This window comes from Musca vetustissima, unplaced genomic scaffold (assembly GCF_032173495.1).
Source record: "Musca vetustissima isolate MV318-11 ecotype Yass unplaced genomic scaffold, APGP_CSIRO_Mvet_v1 utg3767, whole genome shotgun sequence".
Lineage (NCBI taxonomy): Eukaryota > Metazoa > Arthropoda > Insecta > Diptera > Muscidae > Musca > Musca vetustissima.
In genome coordinates, this window is record NW_026886007.1 from 408,175 (window position 1) to 423,905 (window position 15,731).

The 15,731-nt window shown below is 36.3% G+C and overlaps 2 protein-coding genes across 2 annotated transcripts; one reads left to right on the forward strand and one right to left on the reverse strand.

The window, feature by feature from the left end:
• Positions 1 to 281: 281 nt before the first annotated feature.
• LOC133333452 (signal recognition particle 19 kDa protein) lies at positions 282 to 2,936 on the reverse strand. The gene is made up of 3 exons (XM_061541772.1): positions 2,820 to 2,936; positions 2,568 to 2,745; positions 282 to 518 (listed from the first exon to the last, which is right to left on the reverse strand). Exons 1-3 carry the CDS (start codon positions 2,882 to 2,884, stop codon positions 282 to 284), a joined length of 480 nt encoding a protein of 159 aa, XP_061397756.1. The 5' UTR covers positions 2,885 to 2,936.
• A 2,081-nt stretch (positions 2,937 to 5,017) lies between these two features.
• LOC133333438 (terpene synthase) lies at positions 5,018 to 15,371 on the forward strand. The gene is made up of 7 exons (XM_061541759.1): positions 5,018 to 5,115; positions 5,229 to 5,383; positions 11,763 to 11,907; positions 11,981 to 12,241; positions 12,303 to 12,405; positions 12,473 to 12,600; positions 15,234 to 15,371. The coding sequence occupies exons 1-7, from the start codon at positions 5,050 to 5,052 to the stop codon at positions 15,369 to 15,371; spliced, it is 996 nt and encodes a 331-aa protein (XP_061397743.1). The 5' UTR covers positions 5,018 to 5,049.
• The last annotated feature ends 360 nt before the right edge of the window (positions 15,372 to 15,731 follow it).

Genomic DNA, 15,731 nt, shown 5'->3' on the forward strand with positions numbered 1-15,731 from the left:
TCTGAAGAACAGTATCTTCGTTAATACTTCTAATCTAGAAGGGCCATTTTAAAACAGTACAAATTCAAAATTTCAATACGAAATAAATATATATTAAAACATGACATAAGGAGTTAAATCTTAACTATCATTACCTCCACACCCTTTCAAAAAAATCAAAAAAAAAATGGTTTTACAAAAAAAATCAAATTAGATTTATTATTTTAAATCGCTATATATTATATGCCAGATAATAACAAAGAATGTAAATGAAAGAAGTGTGCCAGCGCTCTATTTGCATTTTAACGTCTCTTGCCTTTGCCCTTTTTGCCACCGCCGCCACCACCACCCGACGAAGTCTGTTGATGTTGGGCCTGTTGTGGCGCTTCGCCACCGGGACGAGCCTGACGACTTTTTAGTTGAGGTATTTTACTTGCTACGTGCAACATAAAAGCTTCGCGACTGGTAAATTCGGGATTACAAAACGTACCATCATCGTTACGTAGCTGGACACGAATACGACCACGGTATTGCAGTTCCTGGGAAAATAAGAGAAAGAAAAAATTAAAACAAATTAAAAAATATATATATTAAGTTATGAAATTTGTTATAGAAATTTTTCAAAAACTATTTTATAGACAAGATATACATTAGAAGTCTCCTAGATAGAACACTCTGTTGAATCTTCTGTATAGACATAGTTTTTAATGGATAACATACCGAGGGAACTTCGATAGATTGAAGATACTCACGGCTTTTCTATATCAAAGAATACCTACAAGAGGTCTGCCAAGGAGCATTCCAAAGATAAAAAAAAATACATTAGCTCTTCTAGAAATCATAGGCCTATAAAAGCCTACCTCCTACAGACAAAATACCGGAAAATAGGTATTCTCTTAATAGAAAGGCCAAAATAGGTCTTCCATAAATAGAAGACTCTGGATAGGTTTTCCCCAGCTAGAAGACCTACAGGAGATTTCGTCGTCATCTTCAAAGAATAACCATCATCTCAGTCTATAGTTCGAAAACAATAGGACTACTATATCATAGAATACCCGATGTCAGGTCTTCAATTTACCAAATAACTTTTAGAAGACTTCCATGGACTGAAGGCCACGAAGGAGGTATTATTGAAGTTTGAAGTCAGTCTATTGTACGAAAACAATAGGACTACTATATCATAGAAGACCCGATATCAGGTCTTCAATATACAAAATAACTTTTAGAAGCCTTCCATGGACTGAAGGCCATATAGAGGTATTATTGAAGTCTGAAGCCAGTTCATTGTTTGTAAACAATAGAACAACTATATCATAGGAGACTATGTCATAAGAGGTCTTCAATATACAAAATAACTTTTAGAAGCCTTCCATGGACTGAAGGCCATGAAGGAGGCATTATTGAAGACCTCCTTGAGGTTTTCTATATGCTGATAAGATTCTATTATACTGATAAGCTTCACCTAGAGGTTTTCTATTAATAAAAGATCTTCTATAGACAAAAGTCCCTCTTATACGGCATTTACATAAGAACTTTTTACCGGGTTAACCTACTTTATGAGGATTTATTTGGCATATATTCAAAGGAATTGAAATTTTAAACCCACTCGGTTAACCAAATCCGGTTCAATGTAAACGACCTTTTAGAGGTTTTTAATAGACAGAAAAGATTTTTAATAGAGAGTTTTATTCAATAAACAAAGAACCTTTTAGAGGTCTTCTATAGACATAGAAACTTCCAGAGGTCTAGAGTAGACAGAACTTGTTGAGATCATTCTAACGATTGAAAACTTTTTATAGGTCTTCTACAGACAGAAGAGGTCCTTCTATACTATACTACTGAAGACCATATGAAGATTTAATTGTAGACCTCATTTTATATAAAATGAGGAACCACTAGATGGAATCTATTAATAGAAACCCTTCTATAAGAGTTTTTTTAAAGGAAAATATTTTACAGACAGAAGACTTTATAAAAGTCTTTTACAGATAGAAGACCTAACATAGCTTTTCTACAGATAGTAACCCTTTTAGAGATCTTCTATAGACCCTTCTGTATTTAGAGGACTTCTAAGTAAAACAAATCTCCCAAGGCCTTCCAAAGAAAATATTCTTAGAAAGAAAATATTCTAAAGAAATTCTATATACCGATTATCTTATAAAGGTCTTTTACAAATAGAAGACCTTAAAGATTTGTTCTGTAGACAGTAGACCTTCTAGAGATCTTCTATAGAAACTTCTATCTACACAGGTCTTCTATATATAATAGGTCTACTATATATCGTCTTATAGACCGAAAACCATACACACAAAATTTCTGCAGGTCTTCGATCTATAAAAATCCTTAAAAAAAAGAAGAAGATTTTCTGTCTATGGAAGATCTTAAAGTTATTTAAAACATCATCTAAACTTATTTTTATCTACGAATACAGTTTTCTAAAGTTTTTCTTATGAAGCAACACCTGACCCAATAGCTCGACGTAAAACTTCGCTCCTTTTCTAAACTTCCAATTCATACTTCAGACTTTTGAAAAATTCCCTATACAAAGGTCTCTCTCTCCGATAGGTGCCCTCCTTTGCGATACTAACCCTACTTTTCTCACGACAGTACTGTTTATTCTCCACGGCCACACGTATTTGGCTGGCCGCTAAGACATCACGGATCTCAGCATAGGTGGGATTTTCAACACAATTTTCTTTGGGTAAACGGCGACCCTCCTGTCGGGTTTTCTTGCTATTAATATAGGCTGGGTAAATGCAAATCCATCTGCAAGGAGAGAACAAAAAGACACAATAACAACAACAACAAATGTGAAATCGAAAATCAAAATGTTTTTTTACCTTTCCATGTCACTGTGTTTCATGGCCGGATGCCAATTGGTACGCACTGGAGCAGCAGCAGCCATTTTCCAGTGTTGAGTTATTATTTATTTATTTTTTTAATAAATTTCACTATTTATTTTCCTTCTGTTGGGGAAAAAAAGCACTGCTCCCCAAATTTTGACAATTGCAATTGTTGACACGTCGCTGATGTAGAGTAACAAAGTTGTTGGGGAGTGAAAATGTTCGGTGTGAGGCACCCTGTGTTTAGTGCTGTCAATCATTACAGCTGTTATTGCTTGTGAAAACATAATAAAAGACGTCGGCGTAGATGGGCTGATTTAAAAATATTTATATATGTAAATATTTTATGTATTTCTTCCGCTATAGTATGGAGGGTATATTACATTTGTATTATTTTAACTAAATTGGTTTCTTATTGAGTAGCCAAAAACAACAAGGTAGGACAGCTTGAGGTGAATAATAAAAAATCAACTATGTAGGTAGTGGCTTCTTCTGCCATATAAAAAAAAATGCTGTGTTTATTTGACATTTTTCAAAACAAAAATAAAATCGAGAAAAAATTAATGAAGGGCTATAATTTCTTCCCAAAATTCGGATGGGATTACCATGAAATGTTTGTTTCGTCCATTGAAAAGTAATTACTTCCAGATGAACGCGATAAAAAATCATTTTTATTACACTTCAATTTGAATATATTTAAATTTAATTTGAAATGATATTCAAAACAATACATACATATTTTGATTTGAAAGAACAAGCCACCGCATTTACAGTTGTTTTTATTTGCGCTGAAAGAAGAGTCCGAGTTCTTGTATCGATTGTTTGACCAACCACACCAGCATCAGTCGTAGAAGATTTTTTGTTTTTGGGGGATTTTAAAAGTTTATTGAGAATTGAATTTATTTGACATGATATTCAAAACAATATATTCTTGCAAATTCTGTAAAAGGCTAAAGGCGTAAACATATAAGAGAACTTCAGGATTGGCATGTTAAGTTGGCTTCTTTTATTGTAAAAGATTAATGGAAAACGGCGTCCAAAATACAGTTTGACTCTAATATTCCTTTATAAATTGGCATTTCATACAAAGCCAACTTAACGGGCCAGACCTGAATCCTCCTATGTCCCAGTAGAAATTGTCCTGCAGACAACATTAACGAATCGTGTAAGACAATGGCAATTCCTTGAAGTATTTACTCCTTCTAAATAGAATATTTTCTTGTGTAGCCGGCCTTGCCGGGTATTTAAGATATAGTCTAACAAACTTGCTAAATGGTTTTGGTGACCGGCCTTCGGCCGGGGACATATGCAGACAACAATATGAAATCGTTGACGAAATTTTCACCCAAGTGTCGGAGTATTCATGCAAGACAACTTAGGCGACAGGGTAAGCGATATTGTCGTTGACAACAACTTCAGCGACTAAACCCCCTCGTTTCCACGACAGAGGGGTCTACGATCCGAAACGACCCGAGTCTTACTCGGCCAACGTCTGTCACCTCAGCCCATTGTGTTAAAGCAATAGGGCTGCTACAACAACAACTAAACTCCCTAAATTCTGTTAAATCCTAAATTTCTTATAAATATTTTCTGAAAGAATTTTCTATTTGTTTCTGTCAATATTTCGTAGTACATTCGATTCAGACTATTTTTGTTTTGTTTTCATATTTCGAGAAGATCGACATTTTCGACGACATATCATGTGTTTTGTCATGAAAGATAATTCCATAAATTTCGTCAACGAAATTGTCATGCAAGAGAGTATTTTCTACTGGGATGTTTCTCCCTTAACTGTCTGAACAAAATTCCTGTATTTTCATAACTCCAAGAACCTCGTCACCTTTGTAATTTTAACAAAAATAATCCCTTTATAATGTGTCGTTAATACAATGTGGCATCTCAACTAACAAACGGGCTATCACATTAAGTTGAATGCCTGAGTGTACTCCCAGCGAGAAGAAGAAGAATTGAATATTTATTTTTTGTTTGAGAGAGAGCAGAAGAGAATATCTTTGCCGCATAGGCAAACAGCAGAACACAGAACACTCCAACAAGAATTGTTAACAAGTCTGGTCAGGAATTCCCGGAAAACACCACAACAAATTATCGAGAAGATCATACAAAAAATATTGGACATATCGCCTTCTCCGATTGTTTACTTACTACTGTTCACGTACGTGTTTGGTTTTGTCGTTATTTGCTGTGTAGATTTGTTTATTTCATCGACATGGAAGAGTTAAATGAAATTTTAGAAATGACTAAGGATAAATCAACACAAAGGGAACAAGATGAGGTAAGACAACGAGAGAGAGAAAGGAAGGGCCAAAAGGTCACTTATTGTTTGTTTAATTGTTTATTACAATGTCTTTAATTGTTTACACTTTTTGTGTGTGTGTCCCCTTTTAGATCTTGCTGCAGCCCTTCACCTATATTCAACAAATTCCTGGAAAACAATTCCGTTCCCAGCTATCATTGGCCTTTAACTATTGGCTAAATATACCACAGGAAAAACTTTCCGAAATTGGGGAAATTGTTCAAATGCTACACAATTCCAGTCTACTGTAAGTAGCCAAACCGTGTGAAATTATTTACACATATACGAATGAAATGTTAGAGGCAAAAAGAAAACTATTTATGGTTGTTGCATGTTCCTAATTAATTAACACAGGACTAAATTTGTCCAGTATGTCGCACATATCATCACCTACATAAAGAGCACCAACCATCAAGTTATTTTAATTTGTTGCAAAAGAATTGGATTTTATGTTGAGGTCCGTTTTTTAGAAGGACATTAAGTATTATACACAATAACGGCCTTTGTAATGTCCTTGAATTGTAAACTGTTTAAAGGAAGTTGTATATTTCAAGATTTTCATATTAACAATTTCATATTTTCCTAATGTGTGAAACTTAAAAAAAAGGCTCCCAAAGGATGAAGATGCATAAAAGGACCCTTGTGTCCCAAATATATTTTATTCCAAGGGGAAACATTGTTAACATACAATTAATTTCCAATTTCAATTGCAAACTGACATTGAAATACCAGCATCATATTCAATGTATTTTTTGTTTTGTGTTACAGTTTACCACACAAGGTTACAAACAACATTTTTTTTAATTGTTTGTATTTCAATACTCATTCACTTTCATAAATTTTGTTTTCAAAGTTTTCAACACCACTACCACCAGTACAGTAGTTTGTGTATATCGTTGATACATTTATAGTTGTTTATAAGATTCAAAACGAAATATCTATGGCACATATAAACAAACAATTTCTATGTACACAGTTCTAGAAGCAATCTGCATATGAAATTTCATCAAATGGTATTTGTTCCACAACAAATCATGATGCCATAACAAATCGAAATGTGTTAGCAATCGATTTTTGTTATTGGAAAAAGTAAACAGCGTTTTTTTTTTGTAATACAAAATTAAAGGAGAACACCTCGAATGAAATAAAGAATATTTATTTTTATTCCCGATCACAATAAAATTCTATGACGTTTGTTTGTTTGCTCACGAATTAGCTGCATTTTGGATTTTGAATCGCTAGCTAAAATCTCAATAGGATGTAATATTGTATTTTGGATTCTCGTTATGTCACAAATCTTTTTGCCAACAATTATAAATATAGGTCCATATTCCAGACACGTTTTTCAAACGAAATATCTATAATTTTGCATTTCAGGTTCTTGTAGGGCGAAAAAAAAAATATTTTCTGAAAATTTTTGATATAGCCACCAAATAAAATATCGGCACGATTTCGATGATTTCGCCTCATTTCGATGTGGCTGTAATTTGACATTTATGAGGAGTGAAAATTATCAGTATAAGACCATGATTTAACATAAATTCAGCTCGTTTGGCCGAATTTTATGTTTTTAGCCGCCTTTCTTCACAGAAATGTCTGCTGTTTGGCATTCAGGCGTTATTAAAAGGGTTAATATTTTAAGAATTTAACAGCATATCCTCACCAAATGTGTGCTGACGATTGTTATATCCTAGCCTCTTTTGGACTTCTTTTCATTGTTCCTTCTTTTCATTGTTAGCCACATTTTACCAGGGTAGAGACTTACAAATTTCTCAACCGCCATTAAGCATATCCATCAGAGGCAGGACTATTTCAACGGTCCAAAATCTTAAAAAACTATCCGCCACCTTTGATAGCCTCCTGACATTCTCCAAGCACACCGCCACGCTGCAATCGAAAAATTACCGAATCGAAATAAGGTGATCAAAGCATGTCGGTACTCATAACTCAATCTGTCCTCAATTATACTGCCCCAATTTGGACTTCGTTCATCAGCGACTCTCAATGGAGAATGCTTCACACCACTATTTGGGTGAAGGTTGCGGAACTTCTGAAGAGCGGATGTGCTGCACAGATTTGCTCTGTGGGGCGGCATTTGCTATCCCAGGAGACGATGGTTCCTTGCCGGACTTTCGCTTATTCCTATTTCGACCACTGGTGGATCCAACCAAAGCTTTAGCTTCACCTTTGTCGCTAGGCGGGCTTTGAGACAGAGCCCTCCACACGTTGATCACCCTTATGAGTGACATTTTGTTTCGGGATGTTCTCAGTAGCATTTTTCTTTTCCTTTTGACTAGGGTTAGGATTCGAGCTGGGCTTCATATCAGAAGTCCGCTTAGCACCTTTATCAGACACAATGGGCTTTGCCACTTTTATGCGAGCAGTAGGATTCGGGAGGGAGATCCTGTCCATCCCGAGTTCACGATGGAGAGCGTGCAGATAGATTCTTTCCAACTTCCTTACGAATCGCATCTTGCCCTTGATGCGGTGAACATCCTTCTCCGAAATTAAATTCGCGTCTCACCCCACGAATTTGCGGAGATACAGCACGTTTGTAGTGTTTCGCATCAGCTACTTCTCGGGCCTTCCCAACATTTGAGCCGCTGTCCGTTGCTGCGGTCTCGACAGATTCCCCTTCGTCGGGCATCGCCTCCGTCGCAGATTGCCTCTGAAGTTTATTGTCGGCAAATGCCGACACACGACCTGTTGTAGTCAGACTTGAAGTAGGTCGGTCAACAGGGTCTGCGCTTCCTTCGATAATGCTACAACAATCCCCCTGTGTAGACTTGGCTGTGGGATCACCGTAGTGTCCAGCTCATCATAAGTTAGGGTGAGATTCAGTAGCATTTTCGCCGGAAGCGTATCCCCGCATTGCTCTTCCGGTATCAGTCTGTCTAACTGGTCGAAGATTTCCTTACTTTGCTCCTCTAGACTATCGCGTATAGCGTATAGAGTCCCGTGTAGGTCGTACCCTCCCAGAACTACAGTCCTGTCAGCCAGAGACTGATTTTTATCAGTCTTGACCTGCTCGTTTGCCAAAAGAATAGTCGGTTCGTGAACGTTCGGATTTGAAATTGATACGCTTGTAACAGATACACCTGCAGGTGCCAAGGCATCCACACCAAGAACAGTCGGATCACAATCGCTTGATCTCGACCACACGTGGCTAGTGACTCCACCGTAACTTTATTCTTTTTGCTCCGTTTATATATCGTAGTTAATTAATTTAATGGGCACTACCCCGATCCATTTTGGTCCACGGGGAATCCGAAGATCCCCAAGGTTTCCACGAAGTGCAGAGAAAAGTTGAACTAGATGTCCTAAGTCAGTTTCACTCAGCACATCATGGAGACCCCCTTCCCATCCGCCATTCAGGAAAACGCGCCTAGACATCAAGCTATGAAAAAAGGTCTTCACAAAGTACAAAGTAGGTCCAAGTAGGCTAGGTATTTTCAAGTTTCGTTATTTTGAAGTTCTTAGGCACATTTTTTTAAACCAAAGTGGTTGTAATTTTGAACTTCGAATTCTTGCAGAATGAAAAACATATTTACAGAAAACATTTTATGAACTGAAACTCTTCAGAATTTTTCTGCTTATGACATGACATTTAGAGGCTTTGGAACGAACGTTAATGTGTACGGTACTTAGAAGACATATCTGGAGGAGACCTCCAAGATTTTCCGTTCCGTTATGTTAGGTGTGAAATTCAAGGTTTGGTTTTGAATTTACGAACACTAATATAATTTCACCCGTCGTTGATTTGAATTGCATAAATATGTTTCGTTGTAGAAAATTTATTTTAATTGGTTTGTGGTATTGCAACATGTTTGTTGAACTAACAATTAAATTGACCCTTCTGATTCTTTTTCTTTTCGACATTAATAATAAAAACATAATAGAAAAAGAAATCCCCCTCTCCTTTTCCCATTCAATAGACAGACAGTGAGTGAGTGAGTGCAACATGAAGCATGTGTATATGCTGTTGAATGCTAATTAATATCAATTGTGAGAAATTCTCAAAACAATTGATATTCGAATACAACAAAAACAAAAAAACATTGAAAAACGAAAAACAAATCATTCAATACAGGCCGCTATATAAACACAACGAGCTGTGCATAGAAGTGTGCATGATTTTTTTTTTCACTTCTAAGAATTTCTTTATTTTAAATCAAATGCCTGTAAACAAATTGATTTTGAAAAAAGAAAATGTATATTTAAAATTCTAAAGAAATTAAATTGTTTAATTAATTTTAAAATTCTATTAAAGTACGGACGCCAAAAGAACAAAAATAGCATTTCTTATTGGAATACCCTTTTTATTGACACATTCTCATGATGATGAATCATGGCGCTATGCAAATGAAGACAGCAACAAATTACGTGTGGAAAAATCCAATTGAAATTTGTATGAGGATTATGTTGTTGGGATTTTTTTTATTATTTTTTGATGTTTGCAGATATCGCAAAAAATATATATTTTAAAAAAGGCCATCCCTGTGATAATTTAAAAAATATTTTTTTTTAAAATTCCACGCCTGTGATAACAAAAAATATATTTTTGGAAAACTCTTCGCGTCTTGTAGATTGTGAGTTTGGTCTGGCGTGAGGTGGCCTTGCTTATGAGTTGATTACTCAGACCATAGTAGCATCTGTTGGCCACCACTATCCTTCTCAGAATTTCAAAACTGATGTCATTAGTTTTATTTATGGTGGTACCAAGATATATAAAATCTTTGACTATCTCGAAGCTGTTGTTCTCAAGTTCCACAGTTGGTTCGAGTCTACTGGACGTCTTGCGCGTTGATACCATCAACTTGGTTCTCTCTCTCAATTTGTTTAATGGTGGCTGTTACCGCTCTCAATGTTCGACCCATTATGTCGATGTCATCGGCGTAGGTGAGTAACTGGTGTTGTTTGGTTGCAGGAATGCCCAACGCAGACATGGCTTTAAACACGGATAGGGCTATCGAATGCGGCTTCATGGTCGACAAATAGGTGTCGAAGGTGAAGCCGCATTGGTATTGTCCAAAAATGTCGTTGACCATTGGCTTCAGTCGCTGGATAGCACTTTATATGCCATGGGAAGGAGACTTATTCCTCTATAGTTTGCACATATTGTCTTGACTCCTTTTTTGTACACGTGGCACAGGATGCTGAGGTTCCAATCATTGGGCAAGCTTTCCTCTAGCCAAATTGTACTTGTCAGCTGGTGCATGCTCCTTACCAGCATCTGACCACCAGTTTTGAATAGTTCGGCTTGTAAATCATCGGCACCTACTGCTTTATTATTCTTCAGCCGATTGATTGCTATTCTGACCTCATCTTGGCTAGGAGGTATACACTCTATACCGTCATCTATTATTGGTTCTGGGGTATCCTCTTCACCGCCACTATTTGATACCAGAAGTTTTTCAAAATGCTCATTCCAGATCCTCAGCACGCTGTCTGTATCTGTCACCCGTGTCCTTCTTCATCTCTACTGGAGGATGTTCCTGCACCAAAACCTTCGGTTTGGTGTTTTACCCGTTGGTAGCATTTTCGGACTTCTGACTCTTGTACATCTCGGTTTGCTCACGCTGACGTTTTTCTTGTTCATTCTTCTTTTTTCTGAAAATACGTTTCTCCTCTCTCCTTTTCTTCCGATAGTTCTCTATCGCATTACGTGTTGCTACTGTCCGCAGGGTTGCCCTTTACGCTGCGTTTTTCACATCAGTAGCATTACGACACTCCTGAACGTACCACGGATTTCTTGATGGTGGTTTTTGGTACCCTAGTGTGCTTTGGCTGCAGTTTGTAGGGAGTGGGCAATTATTTGCCATTGTGTTTCTATACTATTATCGGGACAAGATGTACTTTTCGCAAATATGACTGACTTAGAAGAACTTCGCTTTTAAACCGATTATAGCAATTCGCTCATCTACTGAAGTGAATCTGGAGACGAGGTCTTTTATTCTCCTATTAACCATAAATCCTCAGCCAAATTCCCGTCTCGTTTCATGGCAGCTATAATACAGGACGTAATCTTCTGATTTACATACTACATTCCCTTTCCATCGCATTTCCTGTAAGGCAATAATATTGGCTTTGTACTTCTTGAGTTCATCCGCCAAAGCGAACACTGGCCTGTTCTATACAACGTGCGCACATTCCAAGTGCAGATTCGCAGATCGTGGTCCTTTACGTTTGCGGGGGTCGTCAACATTTGGTGCGTTTGGTTTTCTTTTTCTTTGCTTTTTCATAGTAGGTTCGGTATTCCGAGTGTGGGCCACTAACCCGACGCCTCAACCCATTTTTATAGTTCTTATGGTTCTCGCGGCACATATTAGCTCACTATTTCATTGGGTGATGAAAATAGCTACCCTAGGAGATCAGTGTCCACAATTGAGATAAAAGAGAAACCAAGATTCCTTAAAAATATGTTTTTAGAAATCCTTACAAAATCTTTTTTAAATAAATATTTTTTTTTTGTAGTAAAATTTGTTTTTTTTTATACACATAATCACATCCATGCATGTTCCATCACGATTTTCATTATTGTCATATATTTATATGTTTGCTTTCATGCCTATCTACACATACATACATGTAATTTAGATGTTTACTAACACTAATACATTTTCCAGCATTGATGATATTGAAGACAATTCAATACTTCGCAGAGGTGTTCCAGTTGCCCATTCCATATACGGTGTGCCCAGTACAATCAATGCCGCAAATTATGTATTATTTTTAGCTCTAGAAAAGGTACAACAATTAGGACATCCTGAGGTAAGACATACAAATACCCATACTAAACAATTTTCAAAATCATTTAATAAATATTCGGGTTTTATTGTTACAGGCCACCAAAGTCTATACGGAACAATTATTGGAATTACACCGAGGACAGGGTATGGAAATATATTGGCGTGATAGTTTTACATGTCCCACGGAACAGGAATATAAGTTGATGACGGTGCGAAAAACCGGTGGCCTTTTTATGCTGGCCATACGTTTGATGCAATTATTCAGCAACAATAAAGAAGATTTTTCCAAACTGACTGCCATTTTGGGTTTATATTTTCAAATACGTGACGATTATTGTAATTTAAGTTTGAAGGAGGTGAGTCCACATATATATATATTGATATATAAATCTTAAAGAAATAAAAACATGTTTTCAGTATTCAGAAAATAAAAGTTTTGCCGAAGATTTGACAGAAGGTAAATTTGGATTCCCCGTTATACATGCCGTACAAACGCAAAAACACGATAAGCAAGTGTTACGTAAGTAGAATTTGTTGTAAATGTTGTTGGATAATTATTTTTGACTGTTTTTGTGACCTGTTTTTAGATATCTTACGCCAACGTACCCATGATGTTGAAGTGAAAAAATATTGCATTACATTACTAGAGAAGTTGGGCAGTTTCCGTTATACCCGCAATGTTCTGGAATCACTGGACGAAGAAGCCAGAGCTGAAGTAAGTATATAATTGAAATTAAAAATAACAATGTTGACCTGCAATGTCAGTGTCTTGGCTGACAGGTGTGGGTATTAACCACTATACTATCGAGGAAATATTAAAAAAAAAACAACCATAACCCATAAGAGATTATTGAAAAATAAAAAAATACAGCTTACACTGGAAAGCGTAATAACTATAGAGAAAAACTTTAATAGGGCAATCGTATGAACCAGAACGTTTTGTATATTGTAAGACCAAAAAACCAAACATTTTAAAACCCCTTCACTTCACTATTCATACTACTAACTTCTATAACACGACTTCCTTGGAAATATATGCCGATTTTTTATGATAAGACTTTCTCACCAAATGACCTCCTATTTGATGAACTCATGTCCCGATAAGCTTTTCTGGGCTTTTGAGAAGAGCAGACTTTCTTGGCTGATTTTAGAAAAACATCTAGCTTTTTATGGGAGGACCTCCTGCGCTTAGTTTATTATGAGAACACCTAGATGTCTTTTTTGCTGATAGAAGTAGGGATAAGTAAATCGACTTTCTATTAAACGACTTTTTGAATTAAAAAGTATAAAAGTCGAAGTCGACTATTGATCTTTTGAAAAATGGTCGATTTTGACCAGGTTCGCCAAAATCGAAAAGTCGACTTTAAGGTCAATGGCAAAAATCGACTCTTGGTCAGAGGCAAAAATAGAAAAGTCGGCTTTTGCGCTCGACTACGTATCACTAACTATAAGACCTTCTGTCCTAATATGAGAAAGACTGCTTTCCTGAATTTCTATAAGAAATTTCCCTAAAAAGCTTCGGATCTTATACGAGAAGACCATGTTACCTACTCCGAGAATATTGTCATTATTCTTTCCAGCATTTCCTTGGAAAAAACAATTTAGCCTCTTCTGATATACCCTCAGCCTTATGGCTAATGAGGGTATATACACTTTGATACGGCAAAATTTTGTCACATCGAAGTACTGGTTTTAGGCCCCTCGTTTTTTCGGAACAAATCCGTTTCAGAAAATTTGAAGTCGATTTAAAAAAGTCCGACCGCCCGCTGGTGTGCACGATAACTCTCGAAGGGAGTAACCGATTTCATCCAAACTTTGCACATCGTAATGTTTCTTCCGAACTTAAAACATTTTCGAAGATGGGTAATATTGGTCCACTCCTTCTGGTACAACACCCACAACATATTCAACATTTTAGCGAATAAAAATACCAGTATGTAGTAATTCTGTAGACCTCTCAAACAATAGGCTGGTGGATATACATCTTTCGGCAACATAGCCTGACCTATTTTTTTCTTGTTTATGATAATACCTTCTTCCCAACTGGCCTTCTATTTGATGAACTCTTGTCCTGATAAGACTTTCTGACATTCTGAGAAGAGAAGAACTTCGGGACACCAGTAGACCTCCCAAACAATAGGCTGAGGGATATACATATTTCGGCAACACCGCCTGACCTCTTTTTTACTTGTTTATGATAATACTTCCTCCCCAGTTGGCCTTCTATTTGATGAACTTCTGTCCTGATAAGACTTTGCAACATTCTGGGACGAAAATTATTTCGGGGCTGATATTAGGAAAACATTTGATCTTTTTTGAGAACAAATATAGAAAACTACTTTCCTATGAGAAGTTTTTCTTGTTTTTATGATAATACCTACTCTCAAATTGGCCTTCTATTTGATGAACTCCTGTCCTGATAATACATTCTGGCATTCTGAGAAGAGAAGAACTTCTGAGCTGATATTAGGAAACCATTTGATCCATATATAGGGACTCCTTTCCTATGAGAAGTTAATCTTGTTGTAATATAAAAGAATAGATGTCCTTCATTGCTGTTATTAGAAGACCTTCTGTCCGCATATGATAGATGTCCTTCTTTGCTGCTATTAGAAGATCATCTGTCCAAATATGAGAAAGCCTTATGGTCTGAATTTCTATAAGAATTTTTCGTAAACATTGAAAGTAAGTTAGAATATTATATAAAAAGACCACTATGAGGAGTCTGCCAGTCTTCTTTCCAATCCTCTATAAGGAGATCTTCACTGGAGAAAAAAATTGTGGACACTTTTAAAAACCCCTTCTGGTTTTTATATATAAAATATGCCATCCCGTTTGGAACACCTCGAAATTTTCTTGGTCTCAAAAACATTATATGTCGACGGACATGGCTAACCGTTGACATCGTTATTAGTTCTAAGGTTTTGAACGGTGTTGCAAATGAGGTATATTGGCCCATGTTTTCGTATAACCGCCATTTTGTAGGATTTAGCCGGCCTTTCTGGATGTTGACATGCATATATGCGAAAGTTATTAACGTAGGTCAATGCTTTGAGATATATCCCATATTTCGGTATTTGGAAAGTATTAGCTATGCAAGCGAAGTTGCAGTACCGAAATTACCAATAGATGTCCATGTATGTGATATGACCTCCATAAAACGATCTCGCCACATTTTCGGTATTTTTAAAGTTTTAACCGAATTTCCCGAATGACGTATTTGAGATTTCGGATTCTTGAAGAAATTTGAGATTCCTGGATCTTGAAGAGCGAACAAATATATGTTGGTTTTAATTCCATGCTTCATTTAATCTAATTGATTGCTTAATTATACCGACTTTCTTTTAGGTTAAGCGTTTGGGTGGCAATCCCTATATGGACAAATTGCTCGACAAGCTATTGTCGTGGAAGACATCTGAAACCAATTCGAATGACGCCAGTACTTCGACCAGCAGCAGCCCCCAATGTAAATCAACGTGTAACTAACAACCAAAGAGACAAAGAAGGGAAGACTGATCCGATGCACTGGACCTGAACCTAAACAAGCAAAGCTAAACCAGTTTTGCTGTTTGAAATAATGTTGATGAAAAAAAGTGTAATCTGAAATGAAAGTAAAATGTAAAGCCTTATCTTATTGGATTACTAATTCTATTTTATGAATTTGTATTTCTATTTTTTCCCCATTAAAATGACTAAGTATAATAATGTGTTTTTGTTGTAAAAAATGGTTCCAAAAACAAAAATACCATCGCTAAATGTTGTCTTTTGTAAATGCAATGATTATTAAAAATACTATTATTAAAATAACTATTATTGTAGTGTTAAATGAAATTTATATTAAATTTG